The sequence below is a fragment of the Eschrichtius robustus genome, chromosome 7 (genome assembly GCF_028021215.1).
Source record: "Eschrichtius robustus isolate mEscRob2 chromosome 7, mEscRob2.pri, whole genome shotgun sequence".
NCBI lineage: Eukaryota > Metazoa > Chordata > Mammalia > Artiodactyla > Eschrichtiidae > Eschrichtius > Eschrichtius robustus.
This window is the reverse complement of record NC_090830.1, coordinates 74,374,816-74,402,570: the sequence shown is the minus strand read 5'-3', so window position 1 is coordinate 74,402,570 and position 27,755 is coordinate 74,374,816. Positions and strand designations below refer to the sequence as shown.

The following is a 27,755-nucleotide window of genomic DNA, read 5'->3' as shown; positions in this document are numbered from 1 at the left end:
ATGAATTATAGATGAAAGAATTGTATAACAGTTACATTTCCTGTTCTATGATAATATAAGAAAATACTCTTATTTTTAGGAAAAACACTGAAGTATTAGGGGGTAAAGGAACCTAATGTATGCAATCTTCTCTCAAATGGTTCAGAAAGAAAAAATGTGACTACAAATGAGGCAAATACTAAAAATTGGTAAATTTAGAAGGGCATATGGTAGTTCTTTGTTTCTGTTCTTGAATTTTCTAAAGTTTAACATGATTTTAAAATAAAAATTTTAAAAAGCTATGTAATTAAACACGCACACCTAAACTTACTGTCTTCTGTGGTTCGGATCTTTCCAGTTTGACCAAAAATGACATTAGCAGCTGATAAACAGTGCCTGGCCTCCATAAAGCATTGCTGTTGAGGAAATAAACAAGAATAAATTATCACAAAACCTTATTTGCAATAGACACTTCCATTAAAGTCTTAACAAAATCAGGTAGAAACCACTACTAAGGAGACCCTATATAGTAACTAAACAAGAAGGTATATATTTTAGTATTATCTGGTTAAAAAAAAATCCCTTAAAGATTAAAATAACAATACCCCTAAATTCTTAATAATCCAAACTGGCTAAAAAACAACTGCTGATTGACTACTGAAGGAGAGCTAACTTTTAATCAGCATACAAGAATGGCTATCATCCTAGACTCAAAGTACCTCACGGTCCTTTTAGGTGCAGGCTAAATAGCCAAAGTTCCACGCATGATCAATTTTTAGACCATTTACATTCTGTCAGAGGACTTGAAGATTTAATCTTTCTTAGGCTTAGAGATCCCTTTTACATCCTACCATTCAAAGGCAAACAAGATAAATTTTGATAGAGATATGTCTTCTAAAATCTTTGGAATTTACAATATAATGAGGCTTCCCACCAAGTTTTGAAGTCAGCAGATTTCCACAGATAAACTCTATGGAACTGCTTTACAAACACAGTTAAAGACTTCATAATTCAAACTGGGGCATGGTAAACTTCTCAAACACTTTGAGAACATCTCCTTGTTACTTAAATGCTTTACATTTGTCACGTAAGTCACAGGACTACTCAGCAGAATTACCAAGTCCAACTTTTAGTTGGAAGCCACCCTCATTAAGTATGTCTACTTCATATTAGTAACACTGATTTTTGCTAAGAGGATTTTTAATGGTTGACTATGACTTTAAAATCTCAGCATTAAATGTATCTCCCCATTATGGCAAATTCAGAAGCCATCTTGAGAACAGCTGGGTACCATGTGTAGTATTAGCCCAGCAGTATCTATAGATCAAAATGTTGGTGTTAAACCTCAAACCAAAAGAAAGTTACATAAAGAAGTTTTAATTGTTGCTCTATAATCCCTTACTCATCATTATCACTTCAGCTTTGTCCAGACTGGCTATCTGAAAGCAACCACTGTTAGAAAACAGTGAGTGCCCTGTGCCCTCTAGGTGGCTGGTAAATGTGGGACTTCACCTGCAAGGCAGGGACTCACTAAGTAGCAAAACCTCATGGAACCAGATGAAGATGATAGTGATATAAATGACAATTGCATTTTTAAAAAACATGGATCAAATCTCTTTTTGCAGTATAACTTACCTAGTTATAACAAAACTTGTAAAACATTTTGGTAAAAAAAATAAAAGCACAGAGTGGGGAGGTACTCATGAAATTTACTGCATGCTCAGCATAAGCAGTGCTTAACAACTTAAAATTTTTAATTACACTTTAATATCTAGATATCTTAGTACTGTTAGAATCCGTGGAGTTTTAAATGTTAATTAAAATTACAGCAAATATGTAATTTGAAAGTTGCTAAACAAAACAAAGGGCCTCTGGAAGCTATTTAAAAAAAAAAACCATAAAACGGTGCCACAAGCAGAAGCACCAGGTAACACTTTTTGATGATGATCACAATGAAATGGATTCATGAGATTTAGATTTAACTGAATGCTCTGATATATGCAGTAGCGTTACTTACACGCTTGATCTTAGACCAAAGTCCTAGAAGCGATGCTGCAGTCACCACAGCCCTTTCTCTCCTGCTAATAGCTTTTCTGAATGAAATTCTGTGGGACAATACTTTAAACATAGGGCGCATTTATAGAACCAGCACTAACAAAAAAACTTAGAAAGGATAAAGGCCCAGTAAGGATACAGCAGCAGGTAAACAGAGATCTAAGAAGAAACTCTGATAAGCAAAGAATTACTAAAAGTTCAGAGAGGCTTGTGAATTAATTAGAAATACAAATAAAAGTAATTTCTATCACTGAGATACCTTATTGAGAATTAATAGAAAATCTGGCTGGGAAAGGTGGCTTTAAAGTGTGTTAGCATTAAAAATTCTCTTAAGGGCTAAAAAATTTAAAAGGTCAATTAAGAATATACCAACATGATTCTGAATAATTCTGAAAGCAACTAAGAAGCTCAAATTTGTCCCTGTGTAATACTCCAGAAAAAATATAACAACCTGGAACTCTGAAACTGAGCAGAGATATTCCCAACACAGAAAAAGTACAATAAATGAGTTAATTCTAAAGAATAACTGAAATGCATCACATGCTTTTATCAAAGCCCACATTTAACAGTCAACTTCCTCAGACAAATTCTCAGAGTTACCAGATTACCACTGCATAAAGATAGTTAAGCCTACAAGATAAAATCTGCAATTTAAAGTAACATCTCACTAAAATAGAGATAGCCTGTCTGCATCAAAAAAGAATTGGTCTTAGGCAACGTAGGACATGATAAAATTATTTTAAGATTCAAAAGGATTACTGAAACAAAAAGCTACAAACTACTACACTGGCAAACTGTGCTGCATTTTTCTATCCAGTTTACATTATAAAATACAAGCTACCTGTTTTTAAAAGATGACATTTTCAAGGTACTTTTGGTTCTATTTTTATACACACTATTGGTAACTCTGTTAGATAACTACTTTGAGAAGCTTACCTTATTGATGTAAAATTGTGACAAGGTAGCAGCATTAATAGCCCACTCCATAGGATGGTAGGCATTGTGCTCAAGCTGGCGTTTTAGGGTACTATGGCAATAATGGGCAGCCTTCTCAAACATTTCCATATGCTGGTAGACTTGAGCCAGGTAATATAGGTTATGAGTATAAACCTTCTCAAATCTATGAAGGAAAAAACATTTGTGTAACGGTTTACAATTTATAAGGAACTTTCAAATACATTTATCTTGATCCTCCCACCAACCCCTTCAGTTGGGTATGACTATTGTATCTATTTGACAGATAAGGAAACTGAGCCCCAGATTTGAACAGGGTAACATATCTAGGAAGTGGCAAATGAAGGTTTTAATCCATGTCAGAATCCACATTCTATAACCTTTGAGTGCCTTGAAAGAGAAAGCACTGTGCTTTTTTTGAGCAATCATCTCAAATACACTATGTGGAAATACCTGTGAGGGCTGATTTCTAGACCTACTCACCTTTTTGATCTCTCTTGTTCAGCAAGTTTCTCTTCTTCAGGAAGAAAATGCTCAGTAGGATCAAGAGGAGGACTCCCAATCTGTAATTAAAGAAAAACAAAACTCTAAAATTTTACTGTAAACACCAAGCGCCCTCCTCTGGAGGAACAGGAGAAATCAAATTTTAAAAATTTTTTAATTTTTACTTCATTTTTTACTAGTTCACTTTCATATTATCCAAGAAGTAATTTTCTTACCATAAAATCTAAGAGTCAAACAAATAAAAGGAGACTGCCCTACAAGGTCACACCTGACAAAATTTTAACTGCTGTTGCAGGTGAACTTCAAATACACTAAAAAAAAAGTCTACCATTTTGCTTTAAGAGATGTATAATTCTTTAAGTATTTTAAGTCTTAATTTTGTCTGGTAAAGAAAAGCTCTTTTGAAAACCTACATAAGCATGACAAAAACCAAAAATGTATACATCCTCAGAGCAATATTGTTCTAAACTGACCACTTGAGTACACTGGCAAACTGGGCTGCATTTTTCTATCCAGTTTACGTCATAAAATACAAGCTACTTGTTTTTAAAAGATGACACTTTCAGGATGACATTTGAAAATCAAATCAAAGTTTTTAATATTTATTCTAATATTCTCAAGGGAACAAGAAAAGATTATATACAGATTATACCCTTTCAATACAGGGACATTGAAACCAGTGATTCCATTGTTTATTGCCTTGGGCAAGTCACCCCATCTCTTGTGCTTATGTTTCCTCATGTATAAAATAAGGATGGGACTTCCCTGGTGGCACAGTGGTTAAGAATCTGCCTGCCGGGACTTCCCCGGTGGTCCAGCAGTAAAGAATCCGCCTTCCAATGCAGGGGACACGGGTTCGATCCCTGGCCCGGGAAGATAGCACATGCCGCGGAGCAACTAAGCCTGTGCGCCACAACTACAGAGTCTGTGCTCTAGAGCCCATGAGCCACAGCTACCTGAAACCCGCACGCCTAGAGCCCATGCTCCGCAACAAGAGAAGCCACCGCAATGAGAAGCCCACACACAGGAACGAAGAGTAGCCCCTGCTCGCCGCAAGTTAAGATGTGTAAATCACATAATCTCATCTGAGGTCTTCCAAAAAAGCAGAACTACTTAACCACTGCCTCATTCTACTTCTGTGAGGATGGGCTCCTCAACTTTAAACTGAATTCACTAAACTCCAAATAGCAGCCATGGTTTCCATTTAAAAAAAAAAAATGTTATCTTACATTCTGGATGCAAACATTAAAACCATCACAACTTGGGGGACTTCCCTGGTGGTCCAGTGAGTAAGACTCTGAGCTCCCAATGCAGGGGACCTGGGTTTGATCCCTGGTCAGGGAACTAGATCCCGCATGCATGGTGCAACTAAGAGTCCACATGCTGCAACTAATAAGTCCGCATGCTGCAGTGAAGATTCCACCTGCTGCAACTAAGACCCAGCACAGACAAAAAAAAAGACACTACAACTTGGGTCCCTAGAATTCACAAAAAGTAAAAATGACTAAGCCAGGAAGCAAGGCACAAGGCAAACACAATAGATAAACTATTCTTCAAAGATCTCCTTAAGAAGTTTGAGTGCTGTTTTGTATGCTTAGCCCTATCTTGATGAGGGGAATCAATGTATTTTTTACGTACATACTTCGCTGTTATGACCATCACACTTCATACTGTAACACAGTCAAAATAGTCTCCTCTCTTAACTAAAATATAGGTATAATTAAGTACAAAGAGTTTTGCTATGTGTTTTATGTTTCCATAATAATACCAGGTTTTTTTGTTTTTTTTGGCTGCATTGGGTCTTTGTTGCTGCACGCGGGCTTTCTCTAGTTGTGGTCAGCGGGGGCTACTCTGCGTTGCAGTGTGCGAGCTTCTCATTGCGGTGGCTTCTCTTGTTGCGGTGCACGGGCTCTAGGCGCGCAGGCTAAAGTAGCTGCAGCACACGGGCTCGGCAGTTGTGGCTCGCAGGCTCTAAAGCGCAGGCTCAGTAGTTGTGGCTCATGGGCTCTAGAGCGCAGGCTCGGTAGTTGTGGCACACGGGCTTCGTTGCTCCGCAGCATGTGGGGTCTTCCCGGACCAGGGATTGAACCCGTGTCCCCCGCATTGGCAGGCAGATTCTTAAGCACTGCACCACCAGGGAAGTCCCTTTATACAAGTTTTTAATGAAATATTATAGGTGTTTGGTATCTTCACATTTTAAACTAACAATTTCATGAGTAAGAGTGTGAGCCTAAAGTCACGAAAGGCAACTAACATCTCAGTCTGGCTTTGTGGTGTTCTGCTCCTCTTAGCACTTTAGGAGGAAAGTTAAAACGCCAAGGTAGAAGATCCATGACTTTTAAAATTCTCCAATTTGGGGATATATTCCTTAGAAAAAAAGTATTAAGGGCTATAAACACATATTCTAAATGTACATTCTAACCCAATCAAAAAATGGGCAGGAGACCTAAACAGATATTTCTCCAAAGAAGAAATACAAATGGCCAACAGGTACATGAAAAGATGCTCAACATCACTAATTATTAGAGAAATGCAAATCAAAATTACAATGAGGTATCACCTCACACTGGTTAGAATGGCCACCATCAAAAAAATCTACAAACAACAAATGCTGGAGAGGGTATGGAGAAAAGGAAACTCTTCTACACTGTTGGTGGGAATGTAAACTGGTACAGCCACTATGGAGAACAGTATGGAGATTCCTTAAAAAACTAAAAATAGAGCTACCATATGATCCAGCAATCCCATTCCTGGGCATATATCTGGAGAAAACCATAATTCAAAAGGATACATGCACCCCAGTGTTCACTGCAGCACTATTTACAATAGCCAAGACATGGAAGCAACCTAAATGTCCATCGACAGATGAATGGATAAAGAAGATGTGGTACATATATACAATGGAATACTACTCAGCCATAAAAAAGAATGAAATAATGTCACTGCAGCAACATGGATGCAACTAGAGATTATCATACTAAGTGAAGTAAGTCAGAAAGAGAAAGACAAATACCATATGATACCACTTACATGTGGAATCTAAAACATGGCACAAATTAACCTATCTACAAAACAGAAACAGACTCATAGACATAGAGAACAGACTTGTGGTTGCCAAGGCGGGGTGGGGAGGGAGAGGGATGGACTGGAAGTTTGGGATTGGTAGATGCAAACTATTACATTTAGAATGGATAAACAACAAGGTCCTAATGTATATAGCACAGGGAACTACATTCAATATCCTGTGATAAACCATAATGAAAAAATATTAAAAAAAAGAATGTATATATGTGTATAACTGAGTCACTTTGCTGTACAGCAGATTGGCACCACTGTAAATTAACTATACTTCAATAAGAGAAAGGAAGGGAGGGAGGGAGGAAGAAAGGAAGGAAGGAAGGGAGGGAGGGAGGGAGGGAGGGAAAAGAAAAGAAAGAAAAAAGGAAAGGAAAGAAAAAAGAAAAATAAAATAGATAACCAACAAGGACCTACTGTATAGCACAGGGAACTCTGCTCAACATTCTGTAATAACCTAAATGGGAAAAGAATTTGAAAAAGAATAGATACTTGCATTTGCATAACTGAATCACTTTGCTGTACACCTGAAACTAATACAACATTGTTAATCAATGATACTCCAGTATAAAATAAAAATTAGGGACTTCCCTAGTGGTCCAGTGCTTAAGACTCTGTGCTCCCAATGCAGGGGGCCCGGGTTCAGTCCCTGGTCAGGGAACTAGATCCTGCATGCTGCAACTAAAGATCCCACATGCTGCAACTAAAGATCCCACATGCCGCAACTAAGACCCGGCACAGCCAAATAAATAAATAAATGTTAAAGAATATATATTTGTTTAATAAATAAAATAAAAATTAAAAAAAACAATGTACATTTTAAAATTTCTTGTGGGTGTAATTAACATGTTGATTTGCTCCAATCTTTTTCCTCCAGGGGAAGCTTGTCATGCATCAGGACCATATTTTATTCATATTTGATTCCCTTGCATTATGCATAGTACCTGGCACAAAGTAAAAACAATAAATGTCTAGTGAAGTAAACTGACAAAGCAAACAGGAACGCTTAGTCTATGCACTCTGCTTACAGCACATTTCTTTTATCTGCCATCATTATTTTGGTACAGATATGGAGTCCTCACTACACTACACAGTTCTTAAAGGAGCACTTCACACTTGTGTTTTAGACTAAGTCCAACTACTAAGGGAGGCAGTAGGATATAGTGGTTAAAGGTGTGTGGTGTGGAGTCAGACCATGTAACAATAGGTTGTAATCCCAGCTTCGCCACTTACTGGTGTGTGGACTTGGGCAAGTCATGTAATCTCTTGTGCATCTGTTTCCTCATCTATAAAATAATAAAAATATCTACCTCTTAAGTTGTCGTGAGAATTAAATGAGTTAAAATTTGTAAATCACCTATAACAGTGTCCGCAAGTGCTACTATAAATGTTTGTTAAATAAAGTATCAATCAGTGGGAATACATCAAACATTTAAAAAAAAACTTCTGCACAGCAAAGGAAACCATCAACAAAATGAAAAAGCAACCTATCAAACGGAAGAAAATATGTGCAAATCATATATCCAATAAGGGGTTAATATCCAAAATATATAAAGAACTCATTCAACTCAATAGCCAAAAAAAATCTGATTAAAACATGGGCAGAAGATCTGAATTTTTCCAAAGGAGACATACAGATGGCCAACAGACACATGAAAGCGTGCTCAACATCACTAATCATCAGGGAAATGCAAATCAAAACCACAATGAAATATTATCTCATACCTGTTAGAATGGCTATTATTAAAAACACAAGAAATAACAAGTGTTGACAAGGATGTGGAGAAAAGAGAACCCTGCTGCACTGTTGGTTGGAATGCAAATTGGTGCCACCGCTACAGAAAACAACTGGAGGTTCCTCAAAAAATTAAAAATAGAACTACCATGTGATCCAGCAATTCCGCTTCTGTTTATTTATCCAAGGGAAACAAAAACACTAACTTGAAAAGTTATCTGCACCCCATGTTCACTGCAACATTTACAACAGCCAAACATGGAAACAACTTAGTGTCTATCAATGGATGAATGGATAAAGAAAATGTGTATACACACACACACGGAGTATCATTCAGCCATTAAAGAAAAGAAGAAGGAAATCTTGCCATTTGCAACATGGATAGACCTTGAGGATGTTATGCAAAGTAAAACAAGTCAGACAAGGAAAGACAAATACTACCAGTGATCTCACGTGTGGGATCTTCAACCAACCAACCAACCTCATAGATACATAGAACAGGTTAGATTTGTGGTTGCTAGAAGCAAAAGGTTGGGGAGTGGTCAGAAAGGGCAAATGAAGGCAGTCAAAAGATACAAACTTCCAGTTATAAAATAAATAAGGCCTGGGGATATAATGTATAGCATGGTGACTACAGTTAATAATTCTGTATGATCCAGCAATCCACTCCTGGGCATATATCCAGAGAAAACCATTAACTGGAAAAGATACATGCACCCCAGTGTTCACTGCAGCACTATGTACAATAGCCAGGACATGGAACCAACCTAAATGTCCATCGACAGATGAATGGATAAAGATGTGGTACATATATACAATGGAATATTAGCCATAAAAAGGAGTGAAATAATGCCATTTGCATCAACATCAATGGACCTAGAGATTGTCATACTGGGTGAAGTAAGTCAGACAGAGAAAGACAAATATTATATGATATTGTTTATACGTGGAATCTAAGAAAAGGGTACAAGGACTTCTCTGGTGGTCCAGTGGTTAAGACTCTACCGTTTCCACTGCAGTGGGCACGGGTTCAATCCCTGGTCAAGGAACTAAGATCCTGCACGCCGTGGGGCACAGCCAAAAAAAAAAAAAAAAACAGGTACAAATGTACTTATCTACAAAACAGAAATAGAGTTGCAGGTGTAAAAAACAAACTTATGGTTACTAGGGGGGAAGTGGGGGGAAGGGATAAATTGGAAGATTGGGATTGACATATACACACTACTATATATAAAACAGATAACGAATAAGGACCTACTGTACAGCACAGGGAACTCTACTCAATACTCTGCAATGGCCTTTATGGGAAAAGAATCTAAAAAAGAGTGGATATATGCCTATGTATAACTGATTCACTTTGCTGTACACCTGAAACTAACACAGCATTGTAAATCAACTATACTCCAATAAAAATTTTTTTTTAAATTCTGTATTGTATATCTGAAAGTTGCTAAGAGAGTGGCTTTTAAAAGTTCTCACAAGAAAAAATTGTAAATATGTGTGGTGATGAATATTAACAAGACTTACTGTGGTGATCATTTCATAATATATACATATATTTAATCATTATGTTGTACACCTTTAATATGTCATATGCCAATTATAACTCAATTTTAAAAGATTTAAAATAAAAGAGCAAACAAATTAGCAAGAAAACACAAACTTGAGTAAATAAATGTAAAAAAGCATGAACACTTTCAAAAGAGAAAATACAAACAGAAAATATTTTAAAATTAATCTCTTTAATCAAAGAAATTTGAGCTAAAATGAGACCATTTTGCCTATATTAGCAAAGATTTTGTTTTAAAGCTATATAAGGAAAAGTTGTGAAGGAGATGAGAATTCTCATACATCAGTGGAGTAAGGATACATTGGTAGTCTTTTTGGAAAGCAATTTTATAATGTGTGCCAAATGCTTTTAAAATGGTCATCTTCCAAATACTGTATGGTATCACTTGTACGTGGAATCTTAAAAAAAAAAAAAAAAAATGGTGAACTCCTAGAAACAGAGAGTAGAACAGTGGTTGCCAGGGGCTAAGGTGATGGGGGAAATGGGGATATGTTTGGCAAAGGGTACAAACTTCCAGTTATAAGATTAATAAGTTAATACTACTGTATTGTAGGGACTTCACTGGTGGTCCAGTGGTAAAGAATCTGCCTTCCAATGCAGGGGACACGGGTTTGATCCCTGGTCAGAGAACTAAGATCCCACATGCCGCAGGACAACTAAGCCCACACGCCACAACTACTGAGCTCGAGCGCCTCAACTAGAGAGCCTGTATGCCACAAACTACAGAGCCCACACGCCCTGGAGCCCACATGCCACAACTAGAGAAGAGAAAACCCGCACGCCACAACTAGAGAGAAGCTCGCATGCTGCAATGAAAAATCCCGCATGTCTCAACAAAGATCCCGGGTGCCGCAACTAAGATCCGATGCAGCCAAAAATAAATAAATAAATAATAAATCTTAAAAAAAAACCCACTGTACTGTGTACTCGAAAGTTGCTAAGATAGTAAATCTTAAATTTTCTCACCACAAAAACAAAAACCAAAAAAAAGGTAATTATGTGAGGTGATGGAGGTGTTAACTAACCCTATTATGGTAATCATTTGCAATGTATCTGTGAATCAAATCATCACACTGTACATCTTAAACGTACACAGTATTATATACATCAAGTATATCTCAAATCTGAAAATAAATGAATGAATGAATGTTTAAAATCCCTCTGGCTTATAAGATTGTGTCTCTTTACCACCCACCCACCCAAAACCTACTAATAAAATAACTCTTCACAACTACAGAATACATTTTCTTTTTTATTATTCTATATTTGAGCAATTTTATGGAGAAAAAGAATCCCTTTAATACAGTAACTATTTAACTATAATATTACCTTGGAAGGTAGCATGGTAGAGTAGAAAGAACCAAAGTTTGGGGTCAGACAAACCATATTTAAATTCTGATTGTGTCACATAGTATATGCTAACCTCACTGAATCACAAACTCCTTACCTATAAATGGGAATAACAGTACCTCTTTCATAGTATTGTTGTGAGAATAAAATGTAGCCTGCTTAAGCACTCAATAAATACTAGTTTTTATTAGTTACATCTTCTAAAACTAAAATGTTAGTTTTATATCATCTAGTTCATCTTTGCAGGGCCTTACCAGGAAAAATGTTAATATAGTTGTAATCAAGGTGTACATATTATACACATTTTCCATGTATTGATGATCTAAATATTTATCATTTTAATGGTTATATCACATTCCCTTGCTAAGAGAGTATCGTAATTTATTTAACCATTCTGCAATTATTGGATAGCGTATTTTTAGTGACTCTGCATTAACTACTTTATTATCTGATCCCCGTAACACTTCTGTATTGTTGAGACAGGAGGGGTATCCCCATCTTACAAATGAGGAATAGGTGGCACAGAAAGTTTGAATTCTCCCAAGTCAGTTCGTTACAACCAAAGTCAAACTAGAAATCCCAGGTTTCCTATCTTCAAATTCAGTGATTCTCCACTCTGTTTAGATCTCTCCTTTATCTAGAACCACATTTTGTATCTATCGATTTTTTAAAATGACATTCTAACTTCTGCCACCATTAGGTCAATAATTTATGAAATATTTAAAATATTTTTATTCAGAATTATTAATTATTGACTGATACCAAACAAGTAGAAAACCATATAAGCAATTAAACTTCTCCAACTAAACACTATCTTACATATTTTTAAACTGAAACCCTCCATTAAATTCATTCAAGCATTCACACAGTATTAACACTGTTCTTTTTTTGGTTGATCTGGATGAACAAGGCAGAATATCATTCGTTATCAAGAAATAGATACTGTTCTAGATGCTGCAGTGAATATAATAGTAAAAATATCCTTGTCGTCCTGGAGCTTATATTTCCAGTACTGAAGATGGGTGATAAATAAATCATTAAAATGAATATGTTAGTGATAAGTGCAAAGCAAAAACAGCAGGGAAGGGGGATAGGATAGGAAGTGCTGGGGAGGGGCGGTTTACAGTGTCAGATGAGTGGCCAACGAGTCCTCACTAGATGGGAGATGTCTGACTCAAGATCTGAAAGAAATGAGGGAGTGACCCAGGTAGATATCTAGGGGAAGAGTGGCATTAGCAGAGGAAACAGAGAAGGGCAAAGGCCCTGAGTTGGGAGCTTGTCTGCTATGTTTTAGAGCAACAAGATGGCCAGTATAGCTAGAACAGAACGAGACAGGGGAGAATAGTAGATGAAATTAAAGAAGTAATGGTAGCCAGATCAGATAATGAACTTGCCAAACTTGCCGGTCTTCAAGGGTCTTTGGAGTCTACTGAGTAAGATGGGAAAAATCATTGAAAATTTTGAGGAAAGGAGTGATGTGGTGTGATTTACCTTTGAACTGAAGGGGGTATGAGAGCAGGAAGACCAACCAGGAGACTACAGCAAGAGATGATGGTGACAGCAGTGGTCTGATTCTAGACAGAATTCAAAAGTAAAGCCAACAGAATTTGCTGACGTATTAGATAGAGAGTGTGAGGAGAAGAGGTGTCTCCAAGGTTTTAGGCCTCAACAACTGAAGAAAGAAGCTGGTGTTTACAGCAAGCAAGGTAGGGAGGAGAAGGTTATCAGAAACTCAATGTTAGTAGTTTTAGAGATACCTACCCCATAAACAGTACAAGTGCCAAATCAGCAGTTGGACAGACAAGTCTGGAATTAGAGAGGTACAGACTGGGGATATAATTTGGGAGTCATCAGCACAGAGATGGTATTTAGAACAAGGGAATGAATGTAGATGGAAAGAGGAGACATCCAAACACTTAACTCTGGGTACCCCACTGTTCAGAGGTTGGGGATATAAGGAGGATGCAACAAGGACTGAAAAGAAGGAAAAATAAACAAGCAGAAGCTAAATTTAAAAAGTACGTCAAGGAAGAGAGACTAATCAACTGAGCCAGAGGCTAGATTGATCAACTATGCCAAATGCTACCGATAGGTCAAATGAGGACTAAGAATTTACCACTAAATTTGGCAAAATATAAATCACTGGTGAACTTGATAAGACATTGATTCTTAACCCTGAGCTTGAAAAACCTCAGAATATCTGGTTATTTAAAGAAGTGCCTGGGACTTCCCTGGTGGCGCAGTGGTTAAGAATCTGCCTGCCAATGCAGGAGACACAGGTTCGAGCCCTGGTCTGGGAAGATCCCACATGCCGCGGAGCAACTAAGCCCGTGCGCCACAACTACTGAGCCTGCGCTCTAGAGCCCGTGAGCCACAACTACTGAAGCCTGTGTGCCACAACCACTGAAGCCTGCGTGCTTAGAGCCCATGCTCCACAACAAGGGAAGCCACTGCAATGAGAAGCCCGCGCACTGCAACAAAGAGTAGCCCCCGCTCGTCCCAACTAGAGAAAGCCCACATGCAGCAACGAAGACCCAAAGCGCCAAAAAATATATATATAAAAAAAAAAATTTATAAAAAAAAAAGAAGAAGTGCTACACATAGCCTCAAAACAAAATCAACTAAATCCATTTTAATTTTAGAAGACTGCCAAGTTTTTTTTTAATAGACTTCATTTTTTAGAGCAGTGTTAGGTTCACAGCAGAGCTGAGTGGAAGGTACAGATATTTCCTATCTACCTCCTTGCCCCCAAACATGTATAGCCTCCTCCAGATTGCCAAGTGGTAGGTAAAATTTACTAAGGAAACGAACGGTAACACAGTGGTGTTACAAAATTCACCTTTGTAGGATGGTGACCCTCTAAAGTAAAAGTTTTCAATCTAGGCTCTCCAGAGCCCTAGAAGTTCTACAGCGTCTCTTTTGTACTATACCACAATGGGGAGGGAAGAAGGTTATCTGTAGTGGATTGGGCTCAGGGTTCTTCTGACCTGTTTAACCAGAGTAGCTCAATCAGTTTTTACATACTGTATTTCAAAAGGGTTTTACAGTTAAAAAAAAAAAGTTATTGAAAATCACCGCCCTGAAGCAGTGGTTCTCAAAGTGCAGTACTCAAACCAGCAGCAGCACCTGGCACCTTGTTAAAAATGCAAATTCTCAAGTCCCAACCCAGACCTACTGAATCAGAGTCTGGGGATGAGCATTGTGTGCTAACAAGTCCTCCAGGTGATCCTGATGCATGCTGAAATTTGAGAACCAGTGCCTCCAATATTTCAGATATTTTGCTTAGGTAGTTGTTTGCCTTCCTTTAAGCACTGCTATCCTCAGTGGAAATCAAAACAGAAATTTTAGATTATAGATGAAAATATGCAAATATCAGTATTTTAGGATATTAGAATAATATTTCTTACACAATTATATTTGGATTAAGGCTGCCATTAGACCTTATCCAAGGGTTATTTTTAAGAACCCTGAAGTCTTTAATACAAAACAATTTCAGCTATTAGATGACCACCTAGACAGCTCTACAGAGAGGTCCCAAAGTATACTGAAAAGTCATATTCCAATATTATGAGTGAGCAATTCTTAATGTCAATTCTTGACTAGTTTCAATCAAAGATTAAAATTTAGGGACTTCCCTGGTGGTCCAGCAGTTAAGACTACAGGCTCCCAATGCAGGGGGCCCAGGTTCGATCCCTGGTCAGGGAACTAGATCCCACACGCCGCAACCAGAAGTTCCCGCACACTGCAACGAAGATCCCACGTGCCGCAACCAAGACCCGGCGCAGCCAAACAAATAAATTTTTTTTTTTTTAAAAAGATTAAAATTTATCTGACATGCAACATACCTCTTTCATATACTGATTATATAGAGCTTCTGATGATTCTAGATAAGCTTGTGCAGTTTCAATTTCTTCTCTTTCAGACCACAAGATACCCAGGTTATTCTGGAAAATAAAGAGAAATAATGACAATATAAATCTTCCAATGAAGTAGTTTTCATAGTTTCAAAGTCAATACTTACCTATCAAATAGTATCAATACTACAACCTGATTAACCATGAATTAATTATTCATAATACTACTGTCCTTACGTCGTGGGAGGCAGCCACAAAGATGGGTTCCCTGGTGATTCCTGCCTCCTGGTGCTCACGCCCTGTATAATCTCTTCCCCTTAAGTCTGGGCTGGATTTAGTGACTTGCTTCTAACAAACAGAATATGGCAAAAGTGATAGAAGGTCTCTTCCAACATCAGGTTACAAAACACTGTGGTTCCATTTTGGGTGCTCCCTCTTGCTTGTTCTCTCTGAGGGAAGCCAAATGCCATATTCTGAGCCACCCTACGGAGAGACTCATGTGGTCAGGGAGGTCAACAGCCAGCAAGGAATCGAGGCCCCTCAGACCAACAACCTGTAAGAAACTGAATCCTGCCAACAACCAGGTGAGTGAGCTTGGAAGCAGATTCTCCCCAAGCTGAGCCTTCAAGTGCAGCCCCAAGCGGGCCAACAATCTGATGAGAGACCCTGAGCCAGAAGCAACTAGCTAAGCCATGCCTGGATTCCTGTTATAATAAAAGTTTGTTGTTTCAATCTGCTACATTTAGGGGTACAATGTTACATTTTAAAAACTAAGCCAGTTTTTCCCCTGCCACAGGACTCTTTTTATCAGACTCTGTATAGGGAAAATCAGGCCTGTTTACATGGTCAGAATTCAAGACTAGCTCCCCTTTAGACAATGGGGTTACTCTGCCTCCCAACCCTTGGGACAGCCTTTCAGGCACAGGGATACTTCTGAGGCTGGGCTTCCACCATCTTTTGCTTACCTCCCTAGGGAAGGGAACAGAATAAGGAAACAAAGTTTTTAAAGCAAATTCTTAACCTGGGCCCAAGGGCCCACAAGTTACCCATGAAGAGAATTCAGAGTCTATGAATGTAGATGGAGAACTATTACAAACTTATTTTCACTATGTCCTACGAAACGGTATTACAGTACCTGGGATTTCTGTGGCTTATAGAAATGAAAATATCTTCATATTACAGCTTGCAGATATCTCAAAATACCATTTATATTCATTAGTACTTTAAAATTATGGAAGTTATTAGACACAGATGTTATTTAATGTGTTAATAAGGAAGCTCATATATCACTATATAATACATTTGTTTTAAAAAATATTTTGGGGGGGCTTCCTTGGTGGCGCAGTGGTTGAGAATCTGCCTGCTAATGCAGGGCACACGGGTTCGAGCCCTGGTCTGGGAAGATCCCACATGCCGCGGAGCAACTGGGCCCGTGAACCACAATTACTGAGGCTGCGCGTCTGGAGCCTGTGCTCTGCAACAAGAGAGGCCGCGATAGTGAAGAAGCCCGCGCACCGCAATGAAGAGTGGCCCCCGCTTGCCACAACTAGAGGAAGCCCTCGCACAGAAACGAAGACCCAACAGAGCCAAAAATAAAATATAATAAATAAATAAATAAATAAAATAAAAAATAAAATATTTTGGTAACTTCTATGTTATTGGTTTCTTTTATAACCCCTACATTTTATTTTATACATTTAAAATCATTATTCTGTTTCATGAAATACAGGCTTCAGTAGATTGCAAAAGGGGTACATGACACAAAAAAACATGTTTAGAAACCCTACAGTTTAAAGGTGACATGATCACTGCCCTGGAACACAGACCTCTGGTCTTATGGCTTCACGTAATATACCTATTCTATAATTTTTTTTAAGTGACTTGATCAGTTCTCAGTGTCTAGGACTGCAGGTAGGTCATAGTGATAAACTACTGAGATTGGGCAGTTCTCTCCTCTATATTACTTATGCAATCCTTTGTGGTACCCTGGGGAAGCTTAAAGGGCTCTGGCCCACTACTAATTTACCGATTATTCTGCCCACCTAGCCTCAGAGAATATAATCTCCCTTAATATTCATTTCTTGAATTTAGAAATGAATCCACAAGTCACCTTTTCTCACTCCCTAGGTCAACTTATTTTTCCTCTGACAACAGTCCCTGAGATACTCCATTTGGCCATGACACCAGCACAACCCCAGCAGACTGTACCTAGCCTAGACAGATTAGCGACACACCCACTACCAGGAACTGGTTAGCCACATTTACTCTATTTTGATGGGATGGTGATGCATTTAGGCTGCTAGATCCAGGGTAGGCTGTGCCACAGAAAGCAACAACTCTGGTGTGTGATAAATCTTAAATCAAGTAGAGACCCTAGAGTGTGTCTAGAAATGACTAAGGGTTTTTTTTAACCATAACCTATTGAGGTCCTGAAGTTAAGGACCATGCAAGGGATCTAGAACTGATTTGATTTTTCAAAATTAATAGTGTTAGTGTTTTTTTCAGTGTTTACTCCACAGAGCTGACTGCTTTTGACATTCTACATAAATTATTTTTACAATATAAATCCCATAATACATCAGAAAGTACTGTATCATTCACAAAGCAACATCATGTTCTTGCCCTTGGGATAACAGAATAGGTAAGGAAAAAAAATAAATATAAAACAAAAACAGCTAAAAAAGTACTACTGGTGAATTCTACCAAAAATGTAAGGAAAAAATAATACCAACTCTACACAAATTCATCAAGAAAAGCAAAGAGGAAAGAACACTTCCCATCTCATAGTAAACCAAAGACACAACAAGAAAACTACAGACTGATATCCTTCATGAACAAAGATACAAAAAATATTAACAAAATTTTAGCAAATCCAGTCCAACAATATATAAAAGGGTAATATTTTACTCGTTTGGCTTGGCAAAAACTCCAAGTGGAGTTTATCACAGGAAAGAAAGGTTGGTTTAACATTGGAAAATCAATCAATGTAATTCACCATATTAACAGACTAAAAAAGGAAGAAAAAAAATCATCTCAGATGCAGCAATGAAATAATGATGTGGAGTGAAAGAAGTCAGACCAAAAGAGGAGCATACACCATATGATTCCATTATGAAATTCTAGAAAATGTGGTGGAGGAGGGCAAGGAGAAGGGAGAGAGAATAAAGGAGTGAGAGAGGAATTACAAAGGAACACAAGGAAACTTTTAGTGGTGAAGGATATGTTCATTACCTTGATTGCAGTAACTGTTTCATGAGAATATAAAGATGTCAAAGTTCATCAAATTGTATACTCTAGATATGTGCAGTTTACTGTACATCAATTGTACCTCAATAAAGCTATAAACACACAAAAAACATCCTCCTTATACATATATATCCTGGCAGTGGGGAGAATAATCTACTAATTTGTCAAGTTAAATTTCACTCAGGAAGTGCAAGTGTATATTGCTGATAGCACAAATCAGAAGGAAAACCAGATAAAAACCATTCCTAAGGCCCCCTTCTTCTGGGGAAGGTAGAAGGGGACAGTCTCCCTTGATAATCTAATGTGGGTCCAGGTCCTGTATATCTATAGTTTCCCAGGAAGGAGACACCAGATTGAGACAAAAGAGTCAGAATATCACAAATTCCCATGGACTGATACTTTCAAATTTTTTCCTACACATACATACACACACACAGGTAGTCTTTCGCCAAAATGGAATCACTCTATGTAATTCCAAACGTGCCTTTTAGTCTTCCCTCTCCTCTTAGTATTGATATTATGGTTAACAAGTATAAATCATTATTTCTAATGTCTGCATATTGTTCTTCTGTATGGATGTACCAGTATTTATTTAACTACAGATCTCACTAATGTTTATTCTCTCTTTTTTTTTTGAAACTAACAATGCTGTGACAAACATCCATGTTAACATACCTTTGCATACCTGTCTCAATATTATTTTAGAATATTGATGTGGAATTTTTAAGTCAAAGTCTTTTTTTTTTTTTTTTTTACTACTTATTTATTTATTTTTGGCTGCATTGGGTCTTCGTTGCTGAGCGCGGGCTTTCTCTAGTTGCGGCGAGCGGGGGCTACTCTTTGTCGCGGTGCGTGGGCTTCTCATTGTGCTGGCTTCTCTCGTTGCAGAGCATGGGCTCTAGGCACACGGGCTTAGAGCCGCTTCAGTAGTTGCGGCTCGTGGGCTCAGTAGTTGTGGCTCACAGGCTCTAGAGCACAGGCTCAGTAGTTGTGGTGCACGGGCTTAGCTGCTCCGTGGCATGTGGGATCTTCCCGGACCAGGGCTCAAACCCGTGTCCCCTGCATTGACAGGCGGATTCTTATCACTGCGCCACCAGGGAAGCCCTAAGTCAAAGTCTTGACTCAAGAGTTTTGATACCTACTGATCTCCAGAAAGTTCTATGAATTTATATTTCCACTAGCGATAATGCTAATGGACAGTATCCATCTCCTCATTGTTTCTCCAACAATAAACGTAACCAATATCTTTAATAATCTCTGCCAGTGTGATACAATTTTTCTATCTCATTCTTTCAGTTTGCTTTATTAGTAGTGAGGTCAAATCTCTCATCATATAGCAAATATTAAACGTAATAAAATGCTATAGAGTGGTAATGCCATTGGAATAAACAGATCAACTAAAAAGTAGAGTTCAGAAACAGACTAGCATAAGCCCAATCTAATTAAAATACTATTGCTGTACCTCCCAGGCTAGTTCCAGTGCATTACTTTTCTTTTCATATTTTTATATTCACTTTTCTTTATTCTTTCAGATAAACATATTCATTTTGTCAAGTTCTAAGAAAAAAGAAAGCCTATTGTGATTTCAGCAGGAATTGCATCAGACCTATAAATGAACATCAGGAAAATGATGTTTAATCTTGCCACCTAGGAACATGGTATATCATTCCTTTTAAGATTATCAGTTCTGGGCTTCCCTGGTGGTGCAGTGGTTGAGAGTCTGCCTGCCAATGCAGCGGACACGGGTTCGAGCCCTGGTCTGGGAAGATCCCACATGCCGCGGAGCAACTGGGCCCGTGAGCCACAACTGCTGAGCCTGCGCGTCTGGAGCCTGTGCTTCCAACAAGAGAGGCCACGATAGTGAGAGGCCCGCGCACCGCGATGAAGAGTGGCCCCCGCTCACCACAACTAGAGAAAGCCCTCGCACAGAAACGAAGACCCAACACAGCCAAAAATAAATAAATAAATAAGTAAATTTAAAAAAAAAAAAAAAAGATTATCAGTTCTATTACCCCAATACTGCTCTTTGTAAATGCAATGTCTAAAAATAATATTTTTAACAAGTTTTTGCTTATATACAGAGTATTATTGATATTATATATTTACCTTATATCCTCCTGTTTTATCAAACTGACAGTTCTAAGACTTTTACAGTTGATGACTTTAGGTTTTTTAGGTATACAAAGATCACATATAAAAATGACGATTTTTATTTTTAAAGACTGATACTCTTATTTGCTTTCTATACTATTGCAACGGCCAGAACATCTAATCAAGGTTTTGTTCCTAATAATATCTCTAATAATTTGTTCCTAAAAATATCTCTAATAATTCACCCTTCAGAAAAGGCTGACTGTTCAAAATACTGTAATTCATTGAGCATACGATGTCACAAGTTTTAAGACAATTATTTTATGTATCAACAAGAAAACATTGCCAAGAAAATTATGACACAAAATCAATCAGCTGTAAGATGGATCCTGATTTCAGAAATATTAATATAAGAACATGCATATTAAAATCAATAAAATACAGCAAATACTGGAGATCCTATATTACATTAAGGATGTAACGTTACATTAATGTAATGTTCATTACATTTTTTTAATGCTCATTAAGATTTTAGGCAGCCAAATGGTTGAAGAAAATTTCAAATAACTGAGATTTTGTTTGAATTCAGTATCTTATGGACTTCATTAGATCATTCATCCACTCAACAAATATTCAGAATGGGCCTATTATGTGCCAGGGACTGAGATTACAAATAGTGAGCAAAAAGAGATATAGTTCCTGTTATATGTAGCTTTTCATTTAATTGGGCCATGATAACAGAATATAACCTATACAATTTCCTTTTTAATTTTGAGGTTTTTCTTTGAGACCTACTCACCGTAAGATCAACTGTGATAAATGTTCACTGGATCACATATACTAGGAACTGGAACTACTGAATGTAAGGGTTTGTGAGCTTACTTAAGCAAAGTACCTGACACAATAAGTTCATACAAGGGCTTCCCTGGTGGCACAGTGGTTAAGAATCCACATGCCAATGCAGGGGACACAGGTTCGAGCTCTGGTCCAGGAAGATCCCACATGCCGCGGAGCAACTAAGCCCGTGCGCCATAACTACTGAGCCTGCGCTCTAGAGCCCGTGAGCCACAACTACTGAGCCTGCGTGCCACAACTACAGAGCCGGTGCTCCACAACAAGAGAAGCCACTGCAATGAGAAGCCCGTGCACCGCAGTGAAGAGTAGCCCCCGCTCGCCGCAACTGGAGAAAGCCCGCGCACAGCAACAAAGACCCAACGCAGCCAAAAAATAAATAAGTAAATAAATAAAATATAAATAACTTTAAAAAAAAGTTCATACATATTTGTATTCTGAACTGTTACGTTCCTGACGACAATGTCAGACTTATTTCTTAATAAACCAAGCACCATATGAATAGGAAACACGTATTTTAAGAATTCAAAGGTAGTAGGAAGAGGTCAGTTCAGAACAAAATGATCCAAAGAAAGTTACATGTAAGTATGAGGTGAGTCTTGAGATCGGTTTTGAAGAACGGGCAGGAATTCCCTGGGAAGCAAACGAATGACTATAGCAAGAACAGAAACTGAAGATTTTAGATACTTTGTTTCAAATTAAGAACGTACTCTGGTCATTCTTCATAATTTCCTTGAGACCTTAAATTAAGAAGTAAATTACCTTGGATTTTTCTTAACAGAATGAGCAGGATTTGGAATGGTGGAGAGTTGGAGGGTCTCGGGAAACCAACGCGTTGACCACGACTAAGCGAAGCAATAAGTGATGCTGGTGAAGTGTGCGAAGAGGGTGGAGAGGGAGTTTGGAAGCCGCTTATCACAAAGGTGCGAAAACGTGGGGACAAATCGTGCCTTATACGTTTGCCTTTGGTCTCGGCAAGAGTTGGGGCCCCTCGCCACCCCCTGGCCTCCAGCCAAAGCAGGGCCGAGCTCGCTCTCACCTGAGCCTGGATGTAGAGTGAGACGCAGTCGTGCGACAGGCGGTACTTGCGCAGTAGCCTCAGGCATTTCACCAGATGCTCCTCCCCCGCCGACAGCTCCTCCGTGTCGATGTGATTCACCCCGAGATGGAACTCAATAACCGCCCGCCTCACTGCCCCCTGGGCGACGGGCCCCTCAGCCTCCACCAATTCAGCCGGCAGTCCCAAGGCGTGGTCCCCTGCGCCCAAGCTGTCATCGCCCTGAGGTCGCTCATCCTCGTCTTCAGGCGCAGGGCCCAACAGAGCCTTGACCTCTTCCAGCAGCGCCCGGGCGCTGTATTTGGACTTGTACGGCTCCTTTTCCGGGTTTTTATGCAATTCTACCCGAGACAAGGCTAGCGCAGCCTGGAATTTCTCACGAATCTCGGCCCACGGAGCATCCGCCATAGCGGCCTCCACAGCCTCGGTTTCCTCAGTGTTTGCTAACAGGACTCCCGCCTTCCTTCTGCTTTGCGACACTTCACTTACGGCACCCCCCCCGGCAGCCCTGCGCCTGCGCACTGCAGAACGATATCCAATGACGTCCTCCAGGGGAAAGGCAATATGCTTGGCAGTGACCAATGGGAAGGCGCAGTAGTCACCATAGCAACCGTTGTCATGGAAAAGAACCTGTCCTGGCGATAGTCCCACCTCCAGCCCCGCCCTCTGCGGTGGTGAGTCTATCTCTTGTTGACCCGGTGAAGTTGTAACTACTTAAAAAGATCGATTGAGGAGCTTCCCTAGTGGCGCAGTGGTTGAGAATCTGTCTGCCAATGCTGGGGACACGGGTTCGAGCTCCTGGTCTGGGAGAATCCCACATGCCTCGGAGCAAGTGGGCCCGTGAGCCACAACTGCTGAGCCTGAGCGTCTGGAGTCTCTGCTCCGCAAGAAGAGAGGCCGCGATAGTGAGAGGCCCGCGCACCGCGATGAAGAGTGGCCCCCGCTCTCCGCAACTGGAGAAAGCCCTCACACAGAAACGAAGACCCAACACAGCCAAAATTAAAAATAATAAATAAAAAATTTTTAAAAAATATCGATTGACTTCAACAGATCACAAGGAAATATTGTTTACAAACATAGCTGGTTAAGTACCCTCGTTAATTGATATAAGCTGAAAGGCAGAAACCTTTTGACATTAGTATATAACCCAGCCCATCACTGGATAAAAATGTAACAAGGATCCATGTACTGTTATTAATACATAGCCTCTATGAATGTAAAAAGCACTGAGTGATCGAAAAATATTTTCACTTCAACCCTGAAATACAGGTTGTAGGGATATGTACAACATCTCAAAGTAATACAAGAGTTAAGTGCCAGAGCTGTGACATGACACTTCAAGCAAGGCTTTTCACATTACATAACCTTCCAAAATTATCGTCAAATACGAGGGGCGGTGGCCGGGCCGGAGAAGGTTTTACTATCAAGAGCTGGGTATATAAAATGCTTTGAGATACACAAAGGAGCACTGATTTTGGAAGCTCATAGACACAAAGTTTGAATCTCAGACCTGCTTCAAATTGATTAGCTTCTAATTTTCTAAGCTTCGGGTTTCTCAAGTAAAACATAAATAATAATATTACTTATCTCTACAGAATAATTCTTAGGAATAAATGAAATTAAACATCTGTCCTTTATAAATGTTAGTGCTCCTCAGGATTCTTTCCTAAATTCTGTCCCGGCGAGATCTTACCCACTTCCAAGATTTCCATTACATGGGCTGCTCACTTCCAAAACTTGGGTCTCCAGGCCAGATGGCACTCTGGAGCTCCAGAATGTAATATTCATCTCCCAACTGGAACAACCACTCCTGAATGTTCCACTGACTCCTGTATATCAGTATGTTCAAATTGGAACTCATCAGTTTCCTCTTCACTTACCCCTTCCCTCCCACACCAAAATTTGCTCTTAAGTTCTGCATCTCAGTGAGTGACACCACCATACACCAAGCTGATGATTTCCTGCACTCACTCTCCTTTCTTCTCTCATCCTTAAACGTAAAACCCAGTACTAGCCACCTCCAGTCCACCTTCTAAAAAGCTCTTACATTGGTCTACTTTTCATCTCCAGTGATTTAGACCATCATCTTCTGAATTACTTTTAACAGGTACTCTTGCTGCCAGTCTGGCTTCCTACCAGAGCATTTTCCACAACACTTCAAATGACTAATTCGTTCATTCAATGAATATTTAAAATGTCTGTTATTTGCCAGGCACTGTTCTAGGATCTGGAAATTCAGCAACTAAAAAACTTTCTGCCCTAGTATAGGGAAAGACATTAAATAAACTATATAGTAATGTCAGATAGTAAGTGTTATGGAAACAAAGGAGGAGATAAGGAACGTTAGCAGGTGAGGCAAGGTTGCTATTTTTATTTTATTTATTTATTTGTTTATTTTTGGCTGCATTGGGTCTTTGTTGCTGCGCACAGGCTTCCTCTAGTTGCAGCGAGCAGGGGCTTCTCATTGCGGTGGCTTCTCTTGCTGTGGAGCACAGGCTGTAGGCGCGCAGGCTTCAGTAGTTGTGGCACACGGGCTTAGCTGCTCTGCGGCATGTGAGATCTTCCCACAACTACTGAAGCCTGTGTGCCTAGAGCCTGTGGTCCACAACAAGAAAAGCCACTGCAATGAGAAGCCCGCGCACCGCAATGAAGAGTAGCCCCCGCTTGCTGCAACTAGAGGAAGCCTGTGCGCAGCAACAAAGACCCAATGCAGCCAAAAATAAATTAAAATAAAATAAGTTTATTAAAAAAATCAGTATGGTAAACAAAAAGTCATAGTAGGTGCCCAGTATATATCTGTTTGTGACTAGGAAAGTGATTGGCACATGGTTAATAATGGTATATAATTACTATGAGCCAGTTAACATTCTATATATTTAAATCATCTAATCCTCAGAACAACTCTGTGAGATACTATTATTATTCCCATTCTGCAGATTAGGAATTGAAGTCTAGAGAGATTAATAATTTATCAAAGGTCACATACAATAAATAGGCAGTTTTGCTCCAGAGCCCACACTTTTAATCATTATGCAATACTGTCTTGTAGTAGGAGCTCAATAAACCACCGCGACACACAGTGCTGACCTCTAAAGACCTAGCTGGAAGAACGCCCAGATGAAAACTAAAATAGCCCAGATGAAAATTAAAATAGAGATCTTTTATAAATGTAAGGATAAATCTTTAGACAGACACACCTGAGAAACACAAAGACATGGGACTAGGGAACTCAAGATGGGAGAGTTCTGCCTGCCATTTGGGGAACAGTCCCTGTGGAAATTGTCCAATGAATGGCACAGAGTACAGGTCACCATTAACACAGTGACCTGAGATTTAGGCAATGATCACCTCTTGCTGTTAACATCAAAAGACAGAGGGACAACTGGACACTGGGTACACTTCTCTATCTAATTACCTATTACGTTAGATGCAGAGGGACAAGGAGCTTGTAAACTGACAGATGGAGATGTCTCAGCAAAATTCAGAATGTGGCAGAATCTACAGAACAAATGGGGACTTCCCTGGCAGTCCAGTGGTTGGGACTCTGCCTTCCAATGCAGGGGGTGCGGGTTTGATCCCTGGTCGGGGACCTGGGATCCCACATGCCACTGGGCCAAAAAACCAAAAACATGGAACAGAGGCAATGTTGTAACAAGTTCAATGAAGACTTTAAAAAATTGTCCACATCAAAAAAAAAAAAAAACCCCAAAAAACAAAAAAACTACATATGCACTTATCATTTTTTTTAATTATTTTTTTAATAAATTTATTTTTTTTAATTTTTGGCTGCGTTGGGTCTTCGTTGCTGCGCACGGGCTTTCTCTGGTTGTGGTGAGCAGGGGCTACTCTTCATTGCGGTGCGCAGGCTTCTCATTGTGGTGGCTCCTCTTGTTGCGGAGCACAGGCTCTAGGTGCGCGGGCTTCAGTAGTTGCGGCACGCGGGCTCAGTAGTTGTGGCTCGCGGGCTCTAGAGCGCAGGCTCAGTAGTTGTGGCGCACGGGCTTAGTTGCTCTGCGACATGTGGGATCTTCCCGGACCAGGGGTCAAACCCGTGTTCCCTGCATTGGCAGGCAGATTCTTAACCACAGCGCCACCAGGGAAGTCCCTGCACTTATCTTTTGACTCAGCTGTCCCACTCCTAGGAATCTACTCTGAAGATACCCCTCCAACAGTATGTAAATACATACATAACAAGGTTCCTCACTGCAGCATTGCTTGTAATTGAAAAATATTGGAAACAACCTATGTGTCCATACATGATAAGAAAATGGTTGAATAAACTATAGTATACCCACACAATGGAGTATGATGCAGTTGTAAAACAAACAAAGAATAAGATTGCTATGAACTGATGTGATTTCCAGCATATGCTGTTAAGAAAAAAAAGCTCATGGGGCTTCCCTGCTGGCGCAGTGGTTGAGAATCTGCCTGCCAATGCAGGTGTCAGGGGTTCGAGCCCTGGTCTGGGAAGATCCCACGTGCCGCGGAGCAACTAGGCCCGTGAGCCACAATTACTGAGCCTGCGCGTCTGGAGCCTGTGCTCCGCAACAACAGAGGCCGCGATAATGAGAGGCCCGCGCAGCATCTATAGGATGGTACCCTTCATGTTAATATCCTCGTTTTGATCATTGTACTATGATTATGGAAAACATTAACACTGGTGGAAACTGAGTGTAGAGTATACACAAACTTTCTGTTCTATTCTTGCAACATTTATGTAAGTCTAAAATTATTTCAAAATAAAATCTTTTCAAGAAATGCAAGTGACCAATAAATGTAAGATGTTAATCCTCGCTCAATTAAAAGACACAAATGAAAACGATGTATTAGTTTGCACCTAGCAAAGTGACAAAAGGAAGCCAACACCTAATGTTAGTGCTGTGGGGAAACAGGTTCTCTCCTAGGCTGTAGGGTAGAAACGTAAACTGGAACTGCTTTGGAGAGCAACTTGCATCAAAATTTAAAATACATTCACTTTGACCCTGCACTCCTACAGTGACAATCAGACAAGCACACAAAGATTACACAAAGACATTCATTTTAGGGTTGTTTATAATAATGAAAGATAAAATAACACGTTCGTACTATGAGATACTATGAGATGGCACAGTCATCAAAAATGGCACAGGGACTTCCCTGGTGGTCCAGTGGTTAAGCCTCTGCATTTCCACTGCAGGGGGTGCCGGTTGGATCCCTGGTCAGGGAACTTAAAAAAAAAAAAGGGCACAGATCTGTAAAGGATGCGCATACGGAGGGAAAAGCAATTCACAAAATTGAAGGAATGATTCCAGTTTTGTAAACGAATTCCTGGAAGAGATGCTCACAAATATGTTGGATATGTGGTGACTTGCTTGTTTTTTCTATGTTTGGATTTTTACACCCATCACTTACTATGTTTAAAACAAAAATTTCAAGCTTCAATTTTAGGGAAAA

The 27,755-nt window shown here is 39.4% G+C and overlaps 1 protein-coding gene across 2 annotated transcripts in view; it reads right to left on the bottom strand.

Moving 5' to 3' along the window:
• Nucleotides 1–22,801, bottom strand: part of KIFBP (kinesin family binding protein) — a 36,903-nt gene extending 14,102 nt beyond the window's left edge. Inside the window, exons 1-5 of one of the 2 annotated variants that reach the window (XM_068547711.1) lie at nucleotides 22,305–22,801; nucleotides 15,068–15,166; nucleotides 3,472–3,551; nucleotides 2,971–3,154; nucleotides 299–395 (exon numbers count right to left, since the gene is read on the bottom strand). In XM_068547711.1, the coding sequence (XP_068403812.1) occupies nucleotides 299–395; nucleotides 2,971–3,154; nucleotides 3,472–3,551; nucleotides 15,068–15,166; nucleotides 22,305–22,730 (886 nt within the window). In that variant the 5' untranslated portion in view covers nucleotides 22,731–22,801. The remainder of the gene's footprint in view (nucleotides 1–298; nucleotides 396–2,970; nucleotides 3,155–3,471; nucleotides 3,552–15,067; nucleotides 15,167–22,304) is intronic. The other variant, XM_068547712.1, reaches the window with a different exon arrangement.
• Between the last annotated feature and the right edge of the window lie 4,954 nt (nucleotides 22,802–27,755).